Below are 18853 nucleotides of genomic sequence, written 5' to 3'. Positions count from 1 at the left end.
CACGGTTAATCAGCAATTTCCCCCTGAAATACCCTGAATATGATGTGGAACTATTCCAAAAGGAACAGTCAATCTATTAGGTTATACATTTATTTCCAGAGGTTTAGAAATTGTAGAAAATAAAGATTTCCAAAACGATTTTAATGTAAAACATGACCAGAACATATGTGACAAAGTAGATACTTCATTTATACATCTATCACAGCATTTCTCTGTACTAGGAAATACATTAGATAGTCTCTCCTTTGCTAAATAATAACGGTGAACGATTTTAAATTGAATTAAACAATGGTTGGCACAAAGAGAAGAGGAATTTACGTTTTTCAAAACTCGAAGCCAATCGTCATTAACAAAGGTCATATTAAATTCTCTCTCCCAATATCGTTTAATCTTTAGTGATAGGTTTTCTTCTTTTTTTCTTTTTTTTTTCAGGGGAGAGCGCGAACGCAGTTCCCCACTACCACAAATTGTGCAGTCGAGTATCCCGCATTTGGGGATATCGCAGGCGTCAGCTCACCCGGAGTTCAATGGGATAGCTTCGTCCTGGAACCTCGGCCCTCCTGATCACCGACGGCTCCCTGCCGTAAGTATATAGGTTTTCTTCTTGTAACAAAAATAAATTATAAATTCTGCTAATGGAACCATTCACTAAGGGATTCAATTTCAAAATGGTTTCCAACAAATCAGGTTCTTGTAAATATGGAAACTTAGGTAAACATGGTTGTAAAAAATGTCTAAGCTGAAAATATTGCAAAGAATGTGTATGAGCGAGAGAAAATTTGTTAATTAACTCTTCAAAGGTCATCAACCGACCATCACCAAATAAATCTGTAAAAGAATGGATCCCTTTACTTTTCCATAAGAGAAAAATGGGGTCAGTTGTTGAAGGTTTAAATGAAAAGTTTCGATATAAAAACTATACATCTTAAATTGTTTAACATTTAAAAAAATACGGAACTGAACCCAAATCCGTGGGGATTGTTTAATAACCGGGTAAAGATTTAAATTTGGAATTTTAGAGAGCTGTAAAGGTGATGGAGCTCCTAAAATTGAAGTTAAATAAAATTGTTTAAGAGCTTTAAATTCCGAATTAACCCAGAATGTTTTTTGGTTCTTATCAAGCCAATATAACCAAAAACATTTTTTGTAAATGATACTTATTAATTCTTGGTCTCTCATTGTTCCAAATAAAGGAAGAAATAAGAGAGTCAATTTGGTCGACTTTTTTTTAGTTAAAAAGATAGGTATATTTTGGAAAATATATAAAAATCAAAAGTTGTTTCATGGAGTCCATTAAAGGAACGACATTCGCTTCATAGAGATCTTTATATTTCTTAGTAATTATAATACCTAAATTTCTAAATGTATTAACAATTCTAAAAGGAATATCATCATATGTACTAACAGGGACATTTAATGGAAACAATTCGCTTTTATTCAAGTTAAGTTTATATTCTGAAAATTTACTGAAAACTTTTAAGTGTTTCCAAAAGATTAGGAATTGATTCCACAAGATTTGAAATAAAAACCAAAAGATCATCTGCATAAAGAGAAATCTTATGTATGGTTCCATTCATAGAGACACCATTAATACTTTTAGCTTCACATAGTGTTATAGCTAAAGGCTCCAATACAAAATTAAGTAATAAAGGGCTTAATGGACATCCCTGTCTAGTGCCGCGAGAAAGTGAGAAAACAGAAGAGCTGCAGTTCTTAGTAATGACAAGCTCAAGGACGGCTTCCTGTCTGTGGTTACAAGCCAAATGAATGATAAAATGGACTCGACCTCACAATGTAACTCGACGTGACCCTGCACCATATGTCTATCTGCACTGCACTTTCTCTGCAGCCAGAATGATTTGCTACAGTTCATTGGTTTGTCGTATATCAGTTTAATGTACTGTTGTAATGTATCGATCTGTGTGGATGATACGTCAGGCAAGATTTTCACTGGAAGTTCAGTACCTGATGAGAATAAACCAATTCCCCATTTTAATTGTGTGGAGATATTAGACAGACTGAGCTTCTGTTTTGGAACCTCAGAAGGAAACTGAACTGTTGTCACTTCTGTGGAATGCAAATGAATAGAAAAGGCTTCAATCTCTCATTACGATCTGCGGTAACTGGGATCAGGTGACCGGTGTTGCGTCTCCCATATTAATATCAGAATCAGGTTTAATAACACCGGCATGTGTCATGAAATGTGTTGTCCCTGCGGCAGCAGTAGAACCTAATTCATAACGATGGATTTTAACAATTCTGATTTAATATAAGAATATAAATATTACAGTTAAATTATATAAATAGTACAAAATGAAAAAAAGATGTAATAAACTATTTTAATTGTGCCGACTGTTTGACTGACCGGGTTGTTGCTTTGGAAGTAGTGGAGTGAAGCTCAACTGAACTGTACACATTTATGAGAAGCTCAAAGAAATAGAAAAGGCCAAATCCTCACATAAATGGGTCAGACACCCAGAAACATCGGCCGCACTTCAGCAGATAAAAACAGTGGAATGAAACATGCTGAGAAAATTGCAGAAAAAAACATATTCTCCACCACAATGAGAGGACGTGACAGATCCGGATCTCACTGCCTTGTCTGAACGGGGAAAGATGAAGCTACACGGACACGGAGAGCAGTGACCCGCAGATGCTGCAGATCTGCGGAAAAACGTGAACAGGAACCGGGATCACGTGACCCGTTTGGTCTCCCACCGCTGGCAGTGACTCCTGTTACCCACTACTCTGTGGAAAGAAGCAAATTTGCCGCTCACAACTGCTTCCAACTTAAATGTGTTAGACATTTCAACTCCCAGGAAAAAAATATCGTCTGTCCACTCTATCTATTCCTCTCGTAATCTTATAAACGCCCATCCAGTCTCACCCCAGCCTGCTCCGCTCTGGAGAAAACAACACACGTTTGTCCAGCCTCTCGTTATAGCTCATGCCCTCTAATCCAGGCAGTGTCCTGGTAAACCTCTTCTGCGCCCTCTCCAAAGCCCTGACATCCTTCCGAGAATGGGGGCGACCAGAACTGTATGAAACACTCCAGACCTGGTCTAACTAGTTTTATAAAACTGTTACGAACTGAAACGTTTTAGAAACGAACCAGCAGCAATAGAGTTCACACTGGAGTCTGGTTTTGATGTTAAAATCACTCTCTTTATTAGTATCTACTTACAAAATTGTAATTTCACGAAATAAAGGAAAGTTAACAGTGTTATGTGTATATACGCGTAATTATAACTCCCCGACTATCGAGACCGAGGGAACAAAGCTTAGAGTCTTGAGATGGTAAAGCAGGAAAATTCAGTAATCCACGGAAAAAATGATGGGGGAGAGATATTTGTAATCCAGGGTGAAACGTAGAGAAAATGCCGTTACTTCAAAATAACTCCGTCGAAGTTCATATCCGCTGAATCCGTCCACATCCGAGTTATCAGCGAAAGTGACCTGTCACAGGAATACCGTCTTCCAGGGGTTACCACACAACATACCCAGGCAAGGATTAATACAAGATATTCCAAACCCCGCTCCTATGGATTACACGAAGTGACAGCCACACACATTCGTTGTGGTTCCGTGTACCGATGATCAACCCACTCTTGTGGGCACAGGAGAGTTCCAAGCCTCAGCTGCGACTAACTGAAGAAATCAGCTTTACCAGTCTCCCTCTCTCTCTTTAGATTGGTCGACTGCCTGTCTGCAGATCGCTCTCTCTCTCTCTCTTATGGTTCAGTCCACAGTCAGCGCTGTCAGCCTGTGACTGACGTCATAGGACCGCCTCCTCACGCCGGCGCTCTTAAAGAAACAGTCACAGTCCGACCGCAGGCTCGTAACAGCCGCAACACAACTTCCCGACTTTTGAACTCAATGCTTCAACTAATAAAGACAACCACGCCATTTGCCTTCTGAACCACCTGATAAATCTGTGCAGTCTCTTTCAGGGAGCGATGAACTTGGAGTCTCAAATCCCTCTGATCATCAACACTGTTCAGAGTTTTGCATTTAACAGTGTATTGTCTCATACATTCGACCTACCGAGCTGCCAAGGTGATCATCACTAATCAAATCTCACTGAGATTTCTCAGGTCCTGTTGAATTTATTGCCAAGTGCACAAGTACGGGAAGGTACAGGTACCGCATCACAGTACTTGTGACAGCATCACAGGCAAGTAAGTACATTCAGATAACACACGGAACACAAATTATACGATTCTCTGTCCGTAACAATCTATAAAAATATGTTTTATGTCATTAACAATATTTAAATACACTGTCATGATCAATATTAAAATGTGCATTTTGTGTCAATAACAGACTTATAAATGTTGAATTTGCTCCCTGTCTCCATTCCTCCTGTAATCCACAACCAGCTCCTTTGTTTGTCACAATGAGGTTCTTTTCTTGACACCACTGTGTCTGGTGAAGACTTCTTCTCTGTAGGCTGTTTCGTTATTGTTTGGGATTCGGCCGATCGAAGTAGTGTAGTCAACATTGATTAATTAGCAGATTGGAACCCGCCACTGCAGCCCCACAGTGCATTATGTACTGATTGCAAAGCTACGAAATTGCATGTGAATAGCCTCCCCTCCCCCAACTCCACTCTTTCTGCGTCACCAGCAGACTGGGACATCTCACATCTCGCTGCCTCAGCCAGGACATTAAACTGTGAACAACTGTGGTCAGGGACTGATCTCTGGGGAACTCCAAACGCTACCTCCTTCCAGTCTGAAAACGACCCACTCATCCAGACACACACTACCGGCAGTTTATCATCTCCAACGAAAAAGCCTAATCACCTACTCCCGATGTTCAATACCATTGCTGACTCTGAGTTTACCACCGTCAAATGCCGGGAGGGACATAATAATCAGAAAGTCTCTAGTCACAGCCGTGTAAATAAATTGTGATCTCAGTAGGGGTGTGGCGCATGCTCAGAAAGCGAAGGAGACAGACAAACTGAGCCAAATCACAGACTGATGAAGGGAAGATGTGATCCATTTTGATACAGAGAGGGAAGCAGAGAGTTTGATATTGTGCCTGATGCCGGAACTGTGGCCAGTTAGAAGATGAAATCTTGTTCCTCTAAATTGTTTTGAGCTGTGACATGTGTTTTAATCAGAAGGCACCATGGAGACTAAAATAATTTCAGTTGAAATGTTGTCCTTCACCCACTGACGTGCTTTGTAAGCCTTTAACAGTGTAGAAAATTAAAAGGATTTGTGTATGGGAATCACAAACACAACAGCACGTTAGATCTGCTGTATCTCTCAGTTCACCAGAGCATGGACACAAAGTAGACTGCAGGTGCTGTGGGGAAAGCAACACGTACAAGACGCTGGAGGAACTCAGCAGGCTGGGCCGCATCCGTGTAAATAGAGGCCACATTTCTGTCCGGAGTGAGAAAAGAGTTTCACTCAATCATCCCAGCTGCGGCAACACCAGCAACTTCACATCAGGGAGGAAGTTCAAATCAGCTCCGTGTTAAATGTTTAACCATCACGGTGACTGAAGGCAGCTGCAGGTCCATGAGGGACTGTTACTGTCAGATTCTGCAGTTCTTGCGGCTGCTCATTGCACCCAGGACTGAACCCTGGTCACTGAGCATTGGAGGAGTCTGTTCTGCTGATGTTAGCCTTAAACTAGACTGGTGTTTAATATTGTGGATCTGTGAAAGATAAATCAGTTCTGTATCAAATCCCGTGTCGCAGGTACTTATTGTCACTGCCAAACTCACAATGTACACTAGAGAGGCCACTCGGTCCATCTGCTCCCTGCCCAGTTTTCTGTTCCATATCAGTATTTTAAAATTTATCTCTCACTCTCCCTGTTGCAACTTTGCACCGCTCCGTGGGAGAAGAGATTTCCCTTGAGTTTCTTAGAATCAGAGAAATCTGCAGCAAATTACAGGCCCTTCGGCCCACAATGCTGTTCCGACCATGAAACCTACTCTAGAAAATGCCTGGAATTACCCTACCACAGAACCCTCCATTTTCCTAAGCTCCATGTACCTCTCTAAGAGTCTCTTAAAAGACTCTATTGTACCCGTCTCTACCGCCGTCGCTGGTAGTGCAGTCCACACACCCACCGTTATCTGTATAAAAAATATATCACTGACATCTCCCTTGAACTACTTCCAAGCACCTTAGCTATGCCATCCCCCCTTTTCATGCTTATCCCCTCCCCCTTTATCTTTCCTCTGATTGGTTTTCCACTGGTACCTCTAGCCCTTCCCCCTCCCCATCTCTATTACTGGGCTTCGGCCCTCTCTTCCCCCCCCCCCATTCCCGATGAAGGGTCTCGGCCCGAAACGTTGGCTACACCTTTCTCACGGATACTGCCTGACCTGATGAGTTCTTCCAGCGTTGTGTACGTAACTATGCCCTCCACGTGTTAGCCATCTCAGCCCTGGGGGAAAAAAGCCTCTGACTTTTCACACAATCAATGCCTCTCATCACCTTATACACCTGCATGAATTTCCTGCATGATTTTTCCCAGGCTAAATATCTCGATGAAATCGTTGAGTATTTGACCTTCCACAGGGCTCTGGACTAAGGTGGTTAAACTCCCTTTTCCCTGCTCTTTTCAAATTTTGTGTCATTTTCACCAATTTCAGAGGACTGTGCTTCAGACAGCTGGGTTGTTACAATGCACCTCTTAAGCCTGACAGCAGACTAGGGAGTGAACCTTCGATGGAGCAGAGTCAGAAACCAAAGATTTGCCAGCTCCAATCATGGCTCAGGGGCTCTGGAAGGAGATGGGGTCTGGAGGTTACGAGCAGGAGGAGGAAGAGGAGCCAGACCAGCAGGATGTGTCTATGAATGAAAGATAAGAAACATTTGGAAACTGGTTAATTGAAAAACAAAATGGTTAATTTCTACAAAACTTCGCAGGTTATCAGCAGATCAGGCAGCAAATGTGGAGAGGAATAAATAGGCAGCATTTAATCCGAGCCCCTTTAGCCCCTACTCCTCTGCTTAGTTGCTGCCTGAACTGCAGAGCTCCTTCAGCATTTTGTGTGCGTCTTTGTATTTCCAGCAAATGCAGAATCTCTTTTGTTTCAGATCTGCATTTGTAAGAGGATTGGACTTTGGTATGAGATACACGAAATGCCTGTTGATATTGAGTGTATCGTTTATGGGAGCGGTTTTCTGCGTTAAGAAAGTCGCAGAGTTTTCTACACACAAAAAATACCTGAGATATGGACATGGAACAGGTGCTGGCAGAAATTTTTAATGGCACCATGATTACCCATGAAGCCGCGCATTTAAAATTTCGCTGTCGTTTGAAGCACCGATCAAATGCGCAGGCGCAGGGTTGCTGCCGTGTCCGATAACTACGCATGCGCGCCGTATACAAAATGTCGGGAGGAGCGAAAAGGTAAGGACTTTTTCGACTTTAATTGAGTGACAATTGCTGTGAGAACTGGAGACTGTGGCCCGCAAACTCGGCACAGGCAGGTCTTTTTCCTCTCTCTCAGCCCCACGATCCGTACACGGACCCCGGGGAGCTTCCGGCTAATCAGGGAATGGGAGCAGATAGATCTCACAGACAGAGCTGAGCTCCAGCTATCTGAATGCAAGGATTAGGTACTCGGAAAAAGAGAACAAAATCTTTCTATCAGCTGCTGAGAAAATCACCTTTGCTCTATCTCCAACCGCAGCAAGAGAAAATCTGCAGCTGCTGTAAATCCAAGCAACACACACAGAATGCCGGAGGAACTCAGCATTAGTACTCTTTCCCATAGATGCTGCCCGGCCTGCTGAGTTCCTCCAGCATTTTGTGTGTGTTGCTTGTTCTGCCTGCTCTTGTTGTGGAGTTTTCTACCCGTGAGGATATGTTTTTACCCATTCTCTCTGGGTACATAATGATATCAAACAACTGTGCCCTGGGAAACAAGCAGCTTTCACATCACAAATGTGCCAGACTCCAATGAGACAGACTACTGTCCTTCCCTTCATATTCATTGGCATTGTCATCACCGAGTTCATCAGCGTCCGTCTCTTGAGGGAGGGTTCAGGAGAAATATTTAGGTAAAATACAGAAACTGGTTGTACCTGTGTGTATTGTGGTGATGCAAAAGTTGCTGGATAATTTGTAAGTGGTTGGAAGTGGAGTGATATTTGGATGTCCGACTTTTTAAAGCATCATTTAGGAAGAAAATTGCATACAGTGACATGCAAAAGTCTGGGCCCCCCTGGTCAAAATTTCTATTCCTGTAAATAGCTAAGCGAGTAAAACAATGACCTGATTTCCAAAAGGCATAAAGTTAAAGATGACACATTCTTTAATATTTTAAGCAAGATTACTCTCTTAAATCCATCATTTACAGTTTCAAAATAAAACCTTTTTCTCCAAACATACCTTTGCTCATTGTGGCCAAAAAGTTCTTTTTTAACTTCATCGGGACTTGTTTGCAAAATGCAAAAGGCTTGTTTAGATGTTCCTTTGCAAATTACTGACGCTGTATTTTGTGGTGAAGATGCAGGAAAGGTTTTCTTCTGATGACTCTTCCATGAATGTCATATTTGTGCAGGTGTCATTGAGTAGTAGAACAGTGCACCACCACTCCAGAGTCTGCTAAATATTCCTGAAGGTCTTTTGCAGACAAATGGGGGTTTTGATTTCCCTTTCTAGCAGTCCTACGAGCAGTTCTCTCAGAAGGATTTCTTGGTCTTTTGGACCTCCACAGTTACTGTTAACTGCCATTTCTTAAGTACATTATGAATTGAGGAAATGGCTTCCTGAAAAAACTTTGCTATCTTCTTATAGTCTTCTCCTTCTTTGTGGGCATCATGTATTTTAATTTTCAGAGTGCTAGGCAGGGGTTTAGAGGAGCCCATGGCTACGATTGTTGGGACAAGGTTTGTGAAGTCAGGGTACTTCTTAAGCTTTGAAAGTTGCAACACCTGGCTTTTCCTAACGAAGTTTGTGAACAAGCCATAGCCCTGACAAGCTGATTAAGGTCTGAGACATTGCTAAAGGTTATTTGACAAATCTCAAATCTCTTGGGGTTCCCAAACTTTTGCATGGTGTTCCTTTCATATTTTTTCCACTCTGAAATTTTAAAAACAAAAATAATTCACCAATCTTGCATAAAATTTTGAAAATAATGTTTCATCTTTAACTTTATGACTTTTGGAGATCAGTTCATCTTCCACTCAGTTAACTATTCAGAATAACAGAAATTTTGACTGGGGTGCCCAAACTATTGCCTGCCAATGTATATATGGTGTGCAAAAGCACTGGCGAGAAAATCCTTCAGTACTGCTACAGGCCTGTTACATTGGTTGTGTGAGAGTGCGGATGAAGTCAGTGAAACCCAGAGGAGATCAAAGTGCTTGTTGACAGTGACTTGATAGCTGTAGAAATGAACACCTCTCTATATAAAATTCACTGTGCACATATTGTTGTCACTGGGCAAAAATTTGCACAGCACAAGGTTTTTGTGCACACTGGTGATTACAAATTGGAGGGGACATTGGTGGGAAGGTGGGGAGACCTCCAGTGTCCCTGATGCCCTCACCTACAAGATGTGCATCCAGCTACTGCTTGTAACCCTGCACTTTGAGGAGTTGGAACTTGAAATGGATAAATTCTGGATCAGCCAGGAGTCGGAGAAGGTGAAAAATATGACAGAAAGAGAGGTGTGTTACACCGAGATGCAGGACACAGGAAACTGGGTGAGAGTCAGGAAGTGGAATGAGGTTAAATAGCCATCACAGAGTACTCTTGAGGCCATCCCACAGAACAACAGGTGGGCCACTTTAGAAACTGTTGGGGGAGGGATTATCTGGCAGAGGGAAGTCAAAGGTGTGTTAGGGGGTTCAATAGTTAGGGGAACATAACTAGAAGGGGACTAATATCCCAGTGGTAAGGCTTGCAAGTGCTAGTGGGGGAGTTAAACTAAAGTTGCAGGCAGGGTGGGAGCCAGAATGACAGAACAGATAATGGAGGTGCAGAATTGAATTGAATTGTCTTTATTACTTATATCCTTCATATACATGAGGAGTAGAAATATTTACATTATGTGTCTGTCTAAATGTGCAATATGCAATTTATGGTAATTTATAATAAACATTATGTACAACAGGACAGTCAACATAACATAGAAATACAGTTGTATCAGCATGAATTAATCAGTCTGATGGCTTGGTGGAAGAAGCTGTCCCAGAGCCTGTTGGTCCTGGCTTTTATGCTGCGGTACCATTTCCCAGATGGTAGCAGCTGGAGCAGTTAGTGGTTGGGTTGACTGGGATCCACAATGACCCTTCAGGTCCTCTTTACAGCCCTGAATAGTGAGAAGTTCACATCTACAGACGCGCTGGGCTCTCTGCACCACTCTCTGCAGAGTCCTGCGATATAGGGAAGTACAGTCCCCATACCAGGCAGTGACACAGCCAGTCACAATGCACTTAATTGTGACCCTGCAGAAAGTTCTTAGGATTTAGGTCCCCATTTCAAACTTCTCAATGCTCTGAGGTGAAAGAGACACTGTTGTGTTTTTTTCGACCACACAACCAGCATGTATGGACCATGTATTATGATATTGTAGCCATTGCTGGGACATGGTTCCAGCCAACAGTCTGAGGGATACAGAGGAACAAATCTTTCTCCAGTGATCACAGACCATGCTAACAAACAAAGGGTGATATGTTAAGTGATTTTAATTTTCCATATATTGTCTGAGACTCCCATCCGTAAAAAGACTAGTCAAATGTGTCCTTAATTGGGAAGTAGAATTCCCAATGTAGAAGTATGCAATAAGCTGTTAGGAAATGATCCGGGGCTGTTGACAGAAATTAGTTATCATAATGCCAAGAGATTGAAAGTAAATATGGAAAAAGAGAGGTCTGGACCATGGGTGGAGATTCTAAATTGGAGAAAGGTCAACTTTGAAGGTGTCAGAAAAGATCTGACAAGTGTGGATTGGAACAGGCTGTTTCGTGGCAAATTATGATAATTTGCTAATTTATAATTTTACTAATTTGATAATTTATGATAATTAGCATAATTAGTTGGTGAGTGGGAGCACTTCAGAAGTGAAATTTTGATGATGAAGAGTTTGTACGTGCCTGCAAAACTGAAAGTTGAAAGATAACTGGTACAGGGAACCTTGGTTTTCAAGAGATATCGAGGCCAAGGGTATTTTGTTCCTCTCAATGCCTCAGACTGTTGGGTGCTACAATATCATCATTCCACACCGTGAGCTCATCCGACAATGTTTTCAGTTGTCTTCTCTTGGTTTCTAAAAGCTTCCCAATAGTTTCTGCTCTTTTGTTTTCCCTCTCTTTGGAGTTTATGTTGGCTTTGGCTTCTCATTTCAGCCACGGTTGTGTCCTCCTGCCTTTCCAATGCTTCCACTTCTTTGGGATGTGTCTATCACTCAGCTCCCGAGTTGCTCCCAGAAACTCCAGCCATTGCTGCTCCATCGTCATTCCTACCAGATTCCCCTTCTGTCACAGAAACATGGAGAAGGTCAGAACAGAAACAAGCCCACTCTGGACGATCAGAATGGTAATCTATACGGGAGACAAAATAGATGGGGGAGGTTTTAAATAGTAGTTTAGCATCCGTATTGACTCAGGAGATGGACACAGAGTCTGTAGAAGTGAGGCAAAGCAGCATCAACTTCATGGACCCTGTACAGATTACAGAGGTGGAGGTTTTTGCTGTCTTAAGGCAAATTAGCATGGATAAATCCCCAGGGCTTGGCAAGTTGATCACTAGGACCCTGCGGAAGACAAGTGCAGAAATTGTCGGGGTCCAAGCACAGATATTTAACTCATCCTTAGTGACAGCTGAGGTACTGGAGGATTGGAGGACGCCAATGTTGTTCAGCTGTTCAAGAAAGACTCTAAAATTAAGCTAGGAAATTTTATATTGGTGAGCTTGACAACAGTAGTGGAAAAGTCATTGTGACATATGTGCAGGAACCGGATATATAAGTATTTGGATAGATGTGGACTGATCAAGGATAGGCAGCATGGCTTTGAGCATAGTAGGTCATGTCTAACCAATCTTATAGAGTCTCTCGAGGAAGTTATCAGGAAAGTGGTTGAAGACAAGGCAGTGGATGTTGTCTACATGGACTTTAGCAAGGCACTTGACAAAGTCTCATATGAGAAGTTGGTCAAGAAGGTTTAGTCACTCAGCATTCAAGATGAGATAGTAAATTGGATGAGACTCTGTCTTTGGGAGAAGCCAGAGCGTGGTAGCTGATGGTTGCCTTTCTGACTGGGGGCATGTGACTAGTGGTGAGCCACAGGGATCAGTGCTGGATCTGTTGTTGTTTGTCATCTATCTCAGTAATCTGGATGATAGTGTGGTTAACTGGATCAGCAAATTTGTGGATGACACCAAGACTGGTGGTGTAATGGACAGCAAGGAAGACTATCATGGCTTGCAGTGCAATCTGAACCCACTGGGAAAATGGTTTTAGAAATGGAAAATGGAATTTAATGCAGACCAGTGTGAGTTGTTGCACTTTGGTCTGACCTACCAAGGGAGGTCTTTCACAGTGACTGGTCGGGCACGGAGGAGTGTTGTAGAGGAAAGGGACCTAGGAATACAAGTCATTAATTCATGGAAAGTGGTATGACAGTTAGATAGTGACGGAAAAAATATTTTAGCCCATTGGACTTCACGAACCAAATAGTGACAATAGATGGATTTTATGTTCACTTGTAGAAGACATTGGTGAGGCCTAATTTGGAGTATTGTGTGCAGTTTTGGTCACCTACCTACAGGAAAGATTTAAAAGAGGTTCAGAGATTTTAGAGAAAATTCACAAGGATGTTGCCATGTCTGGAGGACTTGAGTTATAAGGAAAGATTGAATGGGTCAGGACATTATTCGTTGGAATGTAGAAGATTGAGGGAGATTTGATTGTGATAGAGAGGCATTGATAGAGTTAATGCAAGCTGCCTTTCTCCACTGAGATGGGGGTGGGACTACAACAAGTGGCCAGGGGTTAAGGTGAAAGGTGAAATGTTAAGGGGAACACGAGGGAAACTTCTTCACACAGACAGTTGCCTGGGTGTGGAATGAGTAGCCAGCACAAGTGGTGCATGCGAGCTCGATCTCAACATTTAAGAGGTTCGTATAGGTACCTGGATGGTAGAGGTATGGGAGTGGGCAATTTAAATAGTTCAGCACAAACCAGATGGCCCAAAGGACCTGTTTCTGTGTTGTACTTTTCTACAAGAACCTGAAATATTACAAAAATTCACTGTCCTTTTAACAGCTGCGGAACAACAATTCACCTCAGCAGGTGAATATATGGCATTAAAAATTGTGGCACTTTAAGATAATAATACATAAAAGAGTGAGAGTGTTTCAGTTACTGTGCGGCCAGGCACCCATGCAGCTCAGCAGGAACAGGGAATAATACCAATGAAGAGAGTCAAACTGAGCCAAGGTACAGATTGGAGATGGTAGAAATGCCCCATTCTTATAGAGACAGGAAGAGCATCAGGGTCATTCCAGATACCAGCACTCTGCCCAGTCAGAAGATGATTTCTCTGTCCAACTTTGCTTCAACCTCATTGTAACAGTGTGATACCAGATCAAACCTTGACAACTCAAGTAATCTCATCTGAAATGTTGTCCTACACCCATTGATGGATTTTGTAAATCTTTTCACAGGTTAAAAATGAGAAGGAATTTGTCTCCGGGAATCACAAACAAGTTTTGGTCTTTCTGTCTAGATATTTTAGAAGTGGAGCAAGGGATACAATCGACCATCCTTCCTGCTCAGACTGTGGGGAGGAATTCACTTGGTTATTTGCCCAAATAGCAAACCTGTCATTTTACACAGGAGAAAGGACATTCACCTGCTCAGACAGTGGGAATGGATTCACTCAGTCATCTCAACTGAAGGTACATCAGCAAGTTCACACTGGACAAGGCCATTTTCCTGTTTTGTGTGTAATAAAGAATTCAGTTGGTTTTCCCACCTGTGGACACACCAGTCAGTTCACACCACACCGAGCAGATGTTGTTCATCTGCTGAATTTATGGGAAAGTATTCACTCGGTCATCTGACCTAATGGCTCACCAGCGAGTTCACACCAAGGAGCGGCTGTTCACCTGCTCCATCTGTGAGAAGAGATTCAGTAACTCTTCAACCCTATGGAAACACCAGCGAATTCACAATGGGGAGAAGCCGTTCCCCTGCGCAGTCTGTGGGAAGAGATTCACTCGGTCATTCTACCTACTTGAACACCTGCGAGTTCACACTGGGGAGAGGCCATTCACCTGCTCAGACTGTGGGAAGGGATTCACTCAGTTATCCAACCTACAGAGTCATCAGCGAGTTCACACTGGGGAGAAGCCGTTCCCCTGCGCAGTCTGTGGGAAGAGATTCATTGACTCATCCAGCCGACAGAAACATCAGCGAATTCATACCGGGGAGAAGCCGTTCACCTGCTCAGAATGTGGGAAACGATTCACTCAGTCATCCCACCTTCAGAGTCATCAGCGAGTTCACACTGGGAAGAAGCCATTCACCTGCTCAGAATGTGGGAAACGATTCACTCGGTCATTCTACCTACTTGAACACCTGCGAGTTCACACTGGGGAGAGGCCATTCACCTGCTCAGACTGTGGGAAGGGATTCACTCAGTTATCCAACCTACAGAGTCATCAGCGAGTTCACACTGGGGAGAAGCCGTTCACCTGCTCAGTCTGTGGGAAGAGATTCACTGATCTATCCACCCTACTGAGGCATCAGCGAGTTCACACTGGAGAGAGGCCGTTCACCTGCTCAGAGTGTGGGAAGGGATTCACTCGGTCATCCCACCTACTGGCACACCAGCGAGTTCACACTGGGGAGAAGCCATCCACCTGCTCAGTCTGTGGGAAGAGATTCATTTATTTATCCCACCTGCAGATACATCAGCGAGTCCACAGTGGAGAGAAGCCATTCACCTGCTTGGTCTGTGGGAAGAGACTCACTCATTTATCCAGCTTACAGATTCATCAGCGAGTTCACACTGGGGAGAGGCCATTCACTTGCTCAGTCTGTGGGAAGGGATTCACTCGGTCATCCACCCTACAGAGTCATCACCGAGTTCACACTGGGGAGAAGCCATTCATCTGCTCAGAATGTGGGAAAGGATACACTCAGTCATCCGAACTACTGGCACACCAGTCAGTTCACAATGGGGAGGAGCCGTTGTTATGAATCCCTAAGTTTTGTTTGTTGTGGACTGTCATTTTAAGTGAGAGGGATTGATTATAAGGCATATCAGTCTGACTTGCAGCTTGTTTAGTTTTCTTTCTTTGTCAATCTTTTTATTAAGTTTTTCAAAAGCAATTCATAATGTTCTTAGTAGTACAAAGGGAGTGGGATTACATTGTTGGCAATTAACATATGTTAAAAAATATATAAATAGCACCAATATAATTGACTTCCCAAACCCCTAATATAACCAAAATAGAAAAAAAGGAAAAAAAAAACACAAATTGAAATCAAACAAAAACTAAACTGAACCAAAATGAAACGAAACTAAACTAAGCTGGTCTAGTCAATTATGTCAAATAAAATCATTAATGTCGTCAACTCTGCTCCTCTACTCAAATCAATGGATAAAGTAAAGGAATCAGAAGAAATCAAATGACATTCTATGGAAGTGTTGAATAAAAGGCCTCCAAGTTTCTTCAAATTTAACCGAGGGGTCAAATGTACCACTTCTATTTTTTTTTCTAAATTTAAACAAGATATTGTTTGAGAAAACCATTGCGCTGTAATTGGAGGATTTGTCTCTTTCCATTTCAATAAAATAGGTCTTCTAGCCATTAAGATAGCAAATGCAATCATCCGCCAAGCTGCAGAGGACAAATCAATCCAAAAGTTGCAATAATAGGATGAGGTTGTAAATCTACGTGTAAAATTGTAGAGAATATATCAACAATATTTTTTCATAATTGTTCCAATACAGAGCAAGGCCAAAACTTATGAGTTAGAGAAGCTACCTCAGAATAACATCTATCCCAGATCTTATTTATATAAGAATAAAATTGGGCTAACTTATCCTCAGATATATATGCCCTATATACTACTTTAAATTGAATCAACATCTGTTTGGCACAAATAGAAGAAAACCTAATTAATTGTAAAAAAAAATTCCCCATTTCTTTGTAGGTACAGAGAGTTGAATGTCCTTCCCCCATTCATTTTTAATTTTATCAGATATATCTGGCTGTATTTTCATAATCATAAATATAATTTGCCCAAATCCAATATTTTTTAGATATCGGCAAATTATATTTATTAGACTACTGTTCAAAAGACATGAAACAGTTATCCAAAATTAAATCACGAAAAAATATTATACCCTTCATTTTCCAAGCCATAAAGGTTTGATCCATGACAGAAGGCTAAAAGAAATAATTAGATATAATAGGATTTGATAATATAAATTTATTCAAGCCAAGGAATTTACGAAACTGAAACTGAAACCATATTCAGAATGTATGTTTAATTATCTGGTTTACCATTTGTTTATTCAATTTAGAGAGAACCAAGGGAAGTGAGCTCCCTAAGATGGAAGCCAATGAAAATCCTTGTGCCGAATTGCGTTCAAGATTAACCCAATGAAGACCAACATTCAAATCCACTTCTTATGTACAGAATATTAAGTATTGAATATTAATTGCCCAGTAATAAAATCTTAAATTTGGCACTGCCAAGCCACCATTCTTTTTGGATTTCTGCAAATATTTTTTACTTAGCCTAGGATTTTTGTTCTGCCATTTTTTAGATGAACTTTTAGAGTCAATAGTATCAAAAAAGGATTTAAGTATAATGATTGGTACTGCTGGGAAAAGATATAAAATCTTAGGTAAAATAATCTTTTTTTTTGCATTAATTTGGCCAATCAATGACATAGACAATAAGGACCAGCTAGTAAGCAATTGTTTGACCTGATCAATTAAAGGTAAAAGATTAACATTAAATAAATCCTTGTGTTTTTTTTTAGTAATTTTAACACCGAGGTAAGTAAAATAATCCGTAACTAATCTAAATGCTAAATGACAAAAGATTGGAACTGACAATTTTAAAGGGAAATGTTCACTCTTATTAAGATTCAGTTTGTAACCAGAAAAGTTTCTAAACTGAGCGAGCAGGATATAAAACCAGGACTGGATTTGTCAGGATTCGAAATATATAATAACTAATCATCCGCATATAACGTTAACTTGTGTACCACATTCCCGCGGGAAACGCCAAATATAGAAGGAGAGTCACGAATAGCAATAGCTAAAGATTCCAGGGCCATGTCAAATAGCAATGGGCTAAGAGGATAACCTTGCCTAGTACCGCGAAATAACCGAGAAAAAGGAGATCTTATATTATTGGTAAGTACCGAAGCCGTAGGGGCATAATATATCAATTTAACCCAAGATATAAATTAGGAAATAAAATTAAATTTCTCAAGCGTGGTAATTAAGTATGGCCGTTCAACTCTATCGAATGCATTCTCGGCACCCAATGAGTTGACTCATTCTGGAATTCTAGATGAGGGAGTATAAACAATATTCATCAATCTCCTAATATTAAAGGACAAATAGCGGTTTTTAATAAATCTGGTCTGATCGACAGAGATACTTTAAGGCAATACATTCTCCAATCTAGTAGCCAGCATTTCCGCCTCCTGTCCAGGGATGCTGCATTTACCTGATGTGCAGGTTCGAGATTCCACCACCTGGGACCTCGGGGAATTACACGGACGCGAAGACCCCGGGAGGTGGGGGGGTGGTAGGGGTGCAGGGCGTACCTCAGTCTGGGACACCAGTGTCCCGGGGTTTGCATTTACCTGATGTGCAGGTTCGAGATTCCCCCACCTGGGACCTCGGGGAATTACACGGACGCGAAGACCCCGGGGGGCGGGGAGGTGTGCAAGGCGTACCTCAGTCTGGGACACCAGTGTCCCGGGGTTTGCATTCACCTGATGTGCAGGTTCGAGATTCCCCCCACCTGGGACCTCGGGGAATTACACGGACGCGAAGACCCCGGGAGGTGGGGGGGGGGGGGTGGTAGGGGTGCAGGGCGTACCTCAGTCTGGGACACCAGTGTCCCGGGGTTTGCATTTTTCCGGAGAGAAGCTTTTTGCCCCCTTTGCAGAGGACGGTGCATTCGGCGGTTTGGCCGATATAATGATGTTAAATTCACAGATCCCTCAGCAGTGACGTTGGATCTGCAGCGATCTCGGTCACGGCCCTGAAGTGTGATTTTATAATCATCGGCTCCCCGATGCGGAGTGACGGTGAGAAACGGGACTGATTATTCAACCGCTGACTCGTTGTCGCCGGTCAGTTAATTGTGTGTGACTGTGAGTGAATCGGAGGCAACTTATTTATTCCTGCACGTCAGAAGCTCACACATTGTTTAATTTACATTTGTCATGATGAAATCAATAAACCGCTGTAATTTTCAGTCCTGGTGCCGGACTTATTTGAGTTTTATTTGAGGCTTCTGTTGCCCCCGCACCCCGTGCACTGCAACAGAGGGTCGGAGCTCCTCACACTGACACAGTAGGGTCTCAGGTCCAGGCTGAGGGAGGTCGGACTGACAGAGTCTGGGTGCCCAGGATCACAGCTCAACCCAACCCACATCGTGGCTGACTGATCCCCTCCTGCCCCCGCAGACAGTTAAACTCGACTGTAATATCAGCCGTGATTCCACGGAGGTCCGGAGTACGAGAGGGATGGGGTATGGAATACTGGCGTTAAACACAGAGTGATTCTCCCTCCACACGCTCCCGGGGTCAGGCACAGAGTGAAGCTCCCTCCATACTGTCCCATCACACACTCCTGGGGTCAGAGACAGAGTGAATCTCGT

General features: G+C 42.3%; 1 protein-coding gene and 1 non-coding gene across 2 annotated transcripts in view; one reads left to right on the top strand and one right to left on the bottom strand.

Annotated features, from left to right (window-relative positions):
* Positions 1 to 429: 429 nt before the first annotated feature.
* LOC132390061 (U1 spliceosomal RNA) lies at positions 430 to 591 on the bottom strand. The gene has a single exon (XR_009510764.1). It is a non-coding gene; the product is annotated as a U1 spliceosomal RNA (small nuclear RNA).
* Positions 592 to 14047: 13456 nt separating this feature from the next.
* Positions 14048 to 18853, top strand: part of LOC132390060 (gastrula zinc finger protein XlCGF26.1-like) — a 71249-nt gene continuing 66443 nt past the window's right edge. Inside the window, exon 1 of the mRNA XM_059962648.1 lies at positions 14048 to 15159. Within this exon, the coding sequence (XP_059818631.1) occupies positions 14057 to 15159 (1103 nt within the window). The 5' untranslated portion in view covers positions 14048 to 14056. The remainder of the gene's footprint in view (positions 15160 to 18853) is intronic.

The sequence above is a fragment of the Hypanus sabinus genome, unplaced genomic scaffold, assembly GCF_030144855.1.
Source record: "Hypanus sabinus isolate sHypSab1 unplaced genomic scaffold, sHypSab1.hap1 scaffold_754, whole genome shotgun sequence".
Classification (NCBI taxonomy): Eukaryota; Metazoa; Chordata; class Chondrichthyes; order Myliobatiformes; family Dasyatidae; genus Hypanus; species Hypanus sabinus.
The sequence above is the reverse complement of the archived record's forward strand: the minus strand, read 5'-3'. Positions and strand labels throughout refer to the sequence as shown.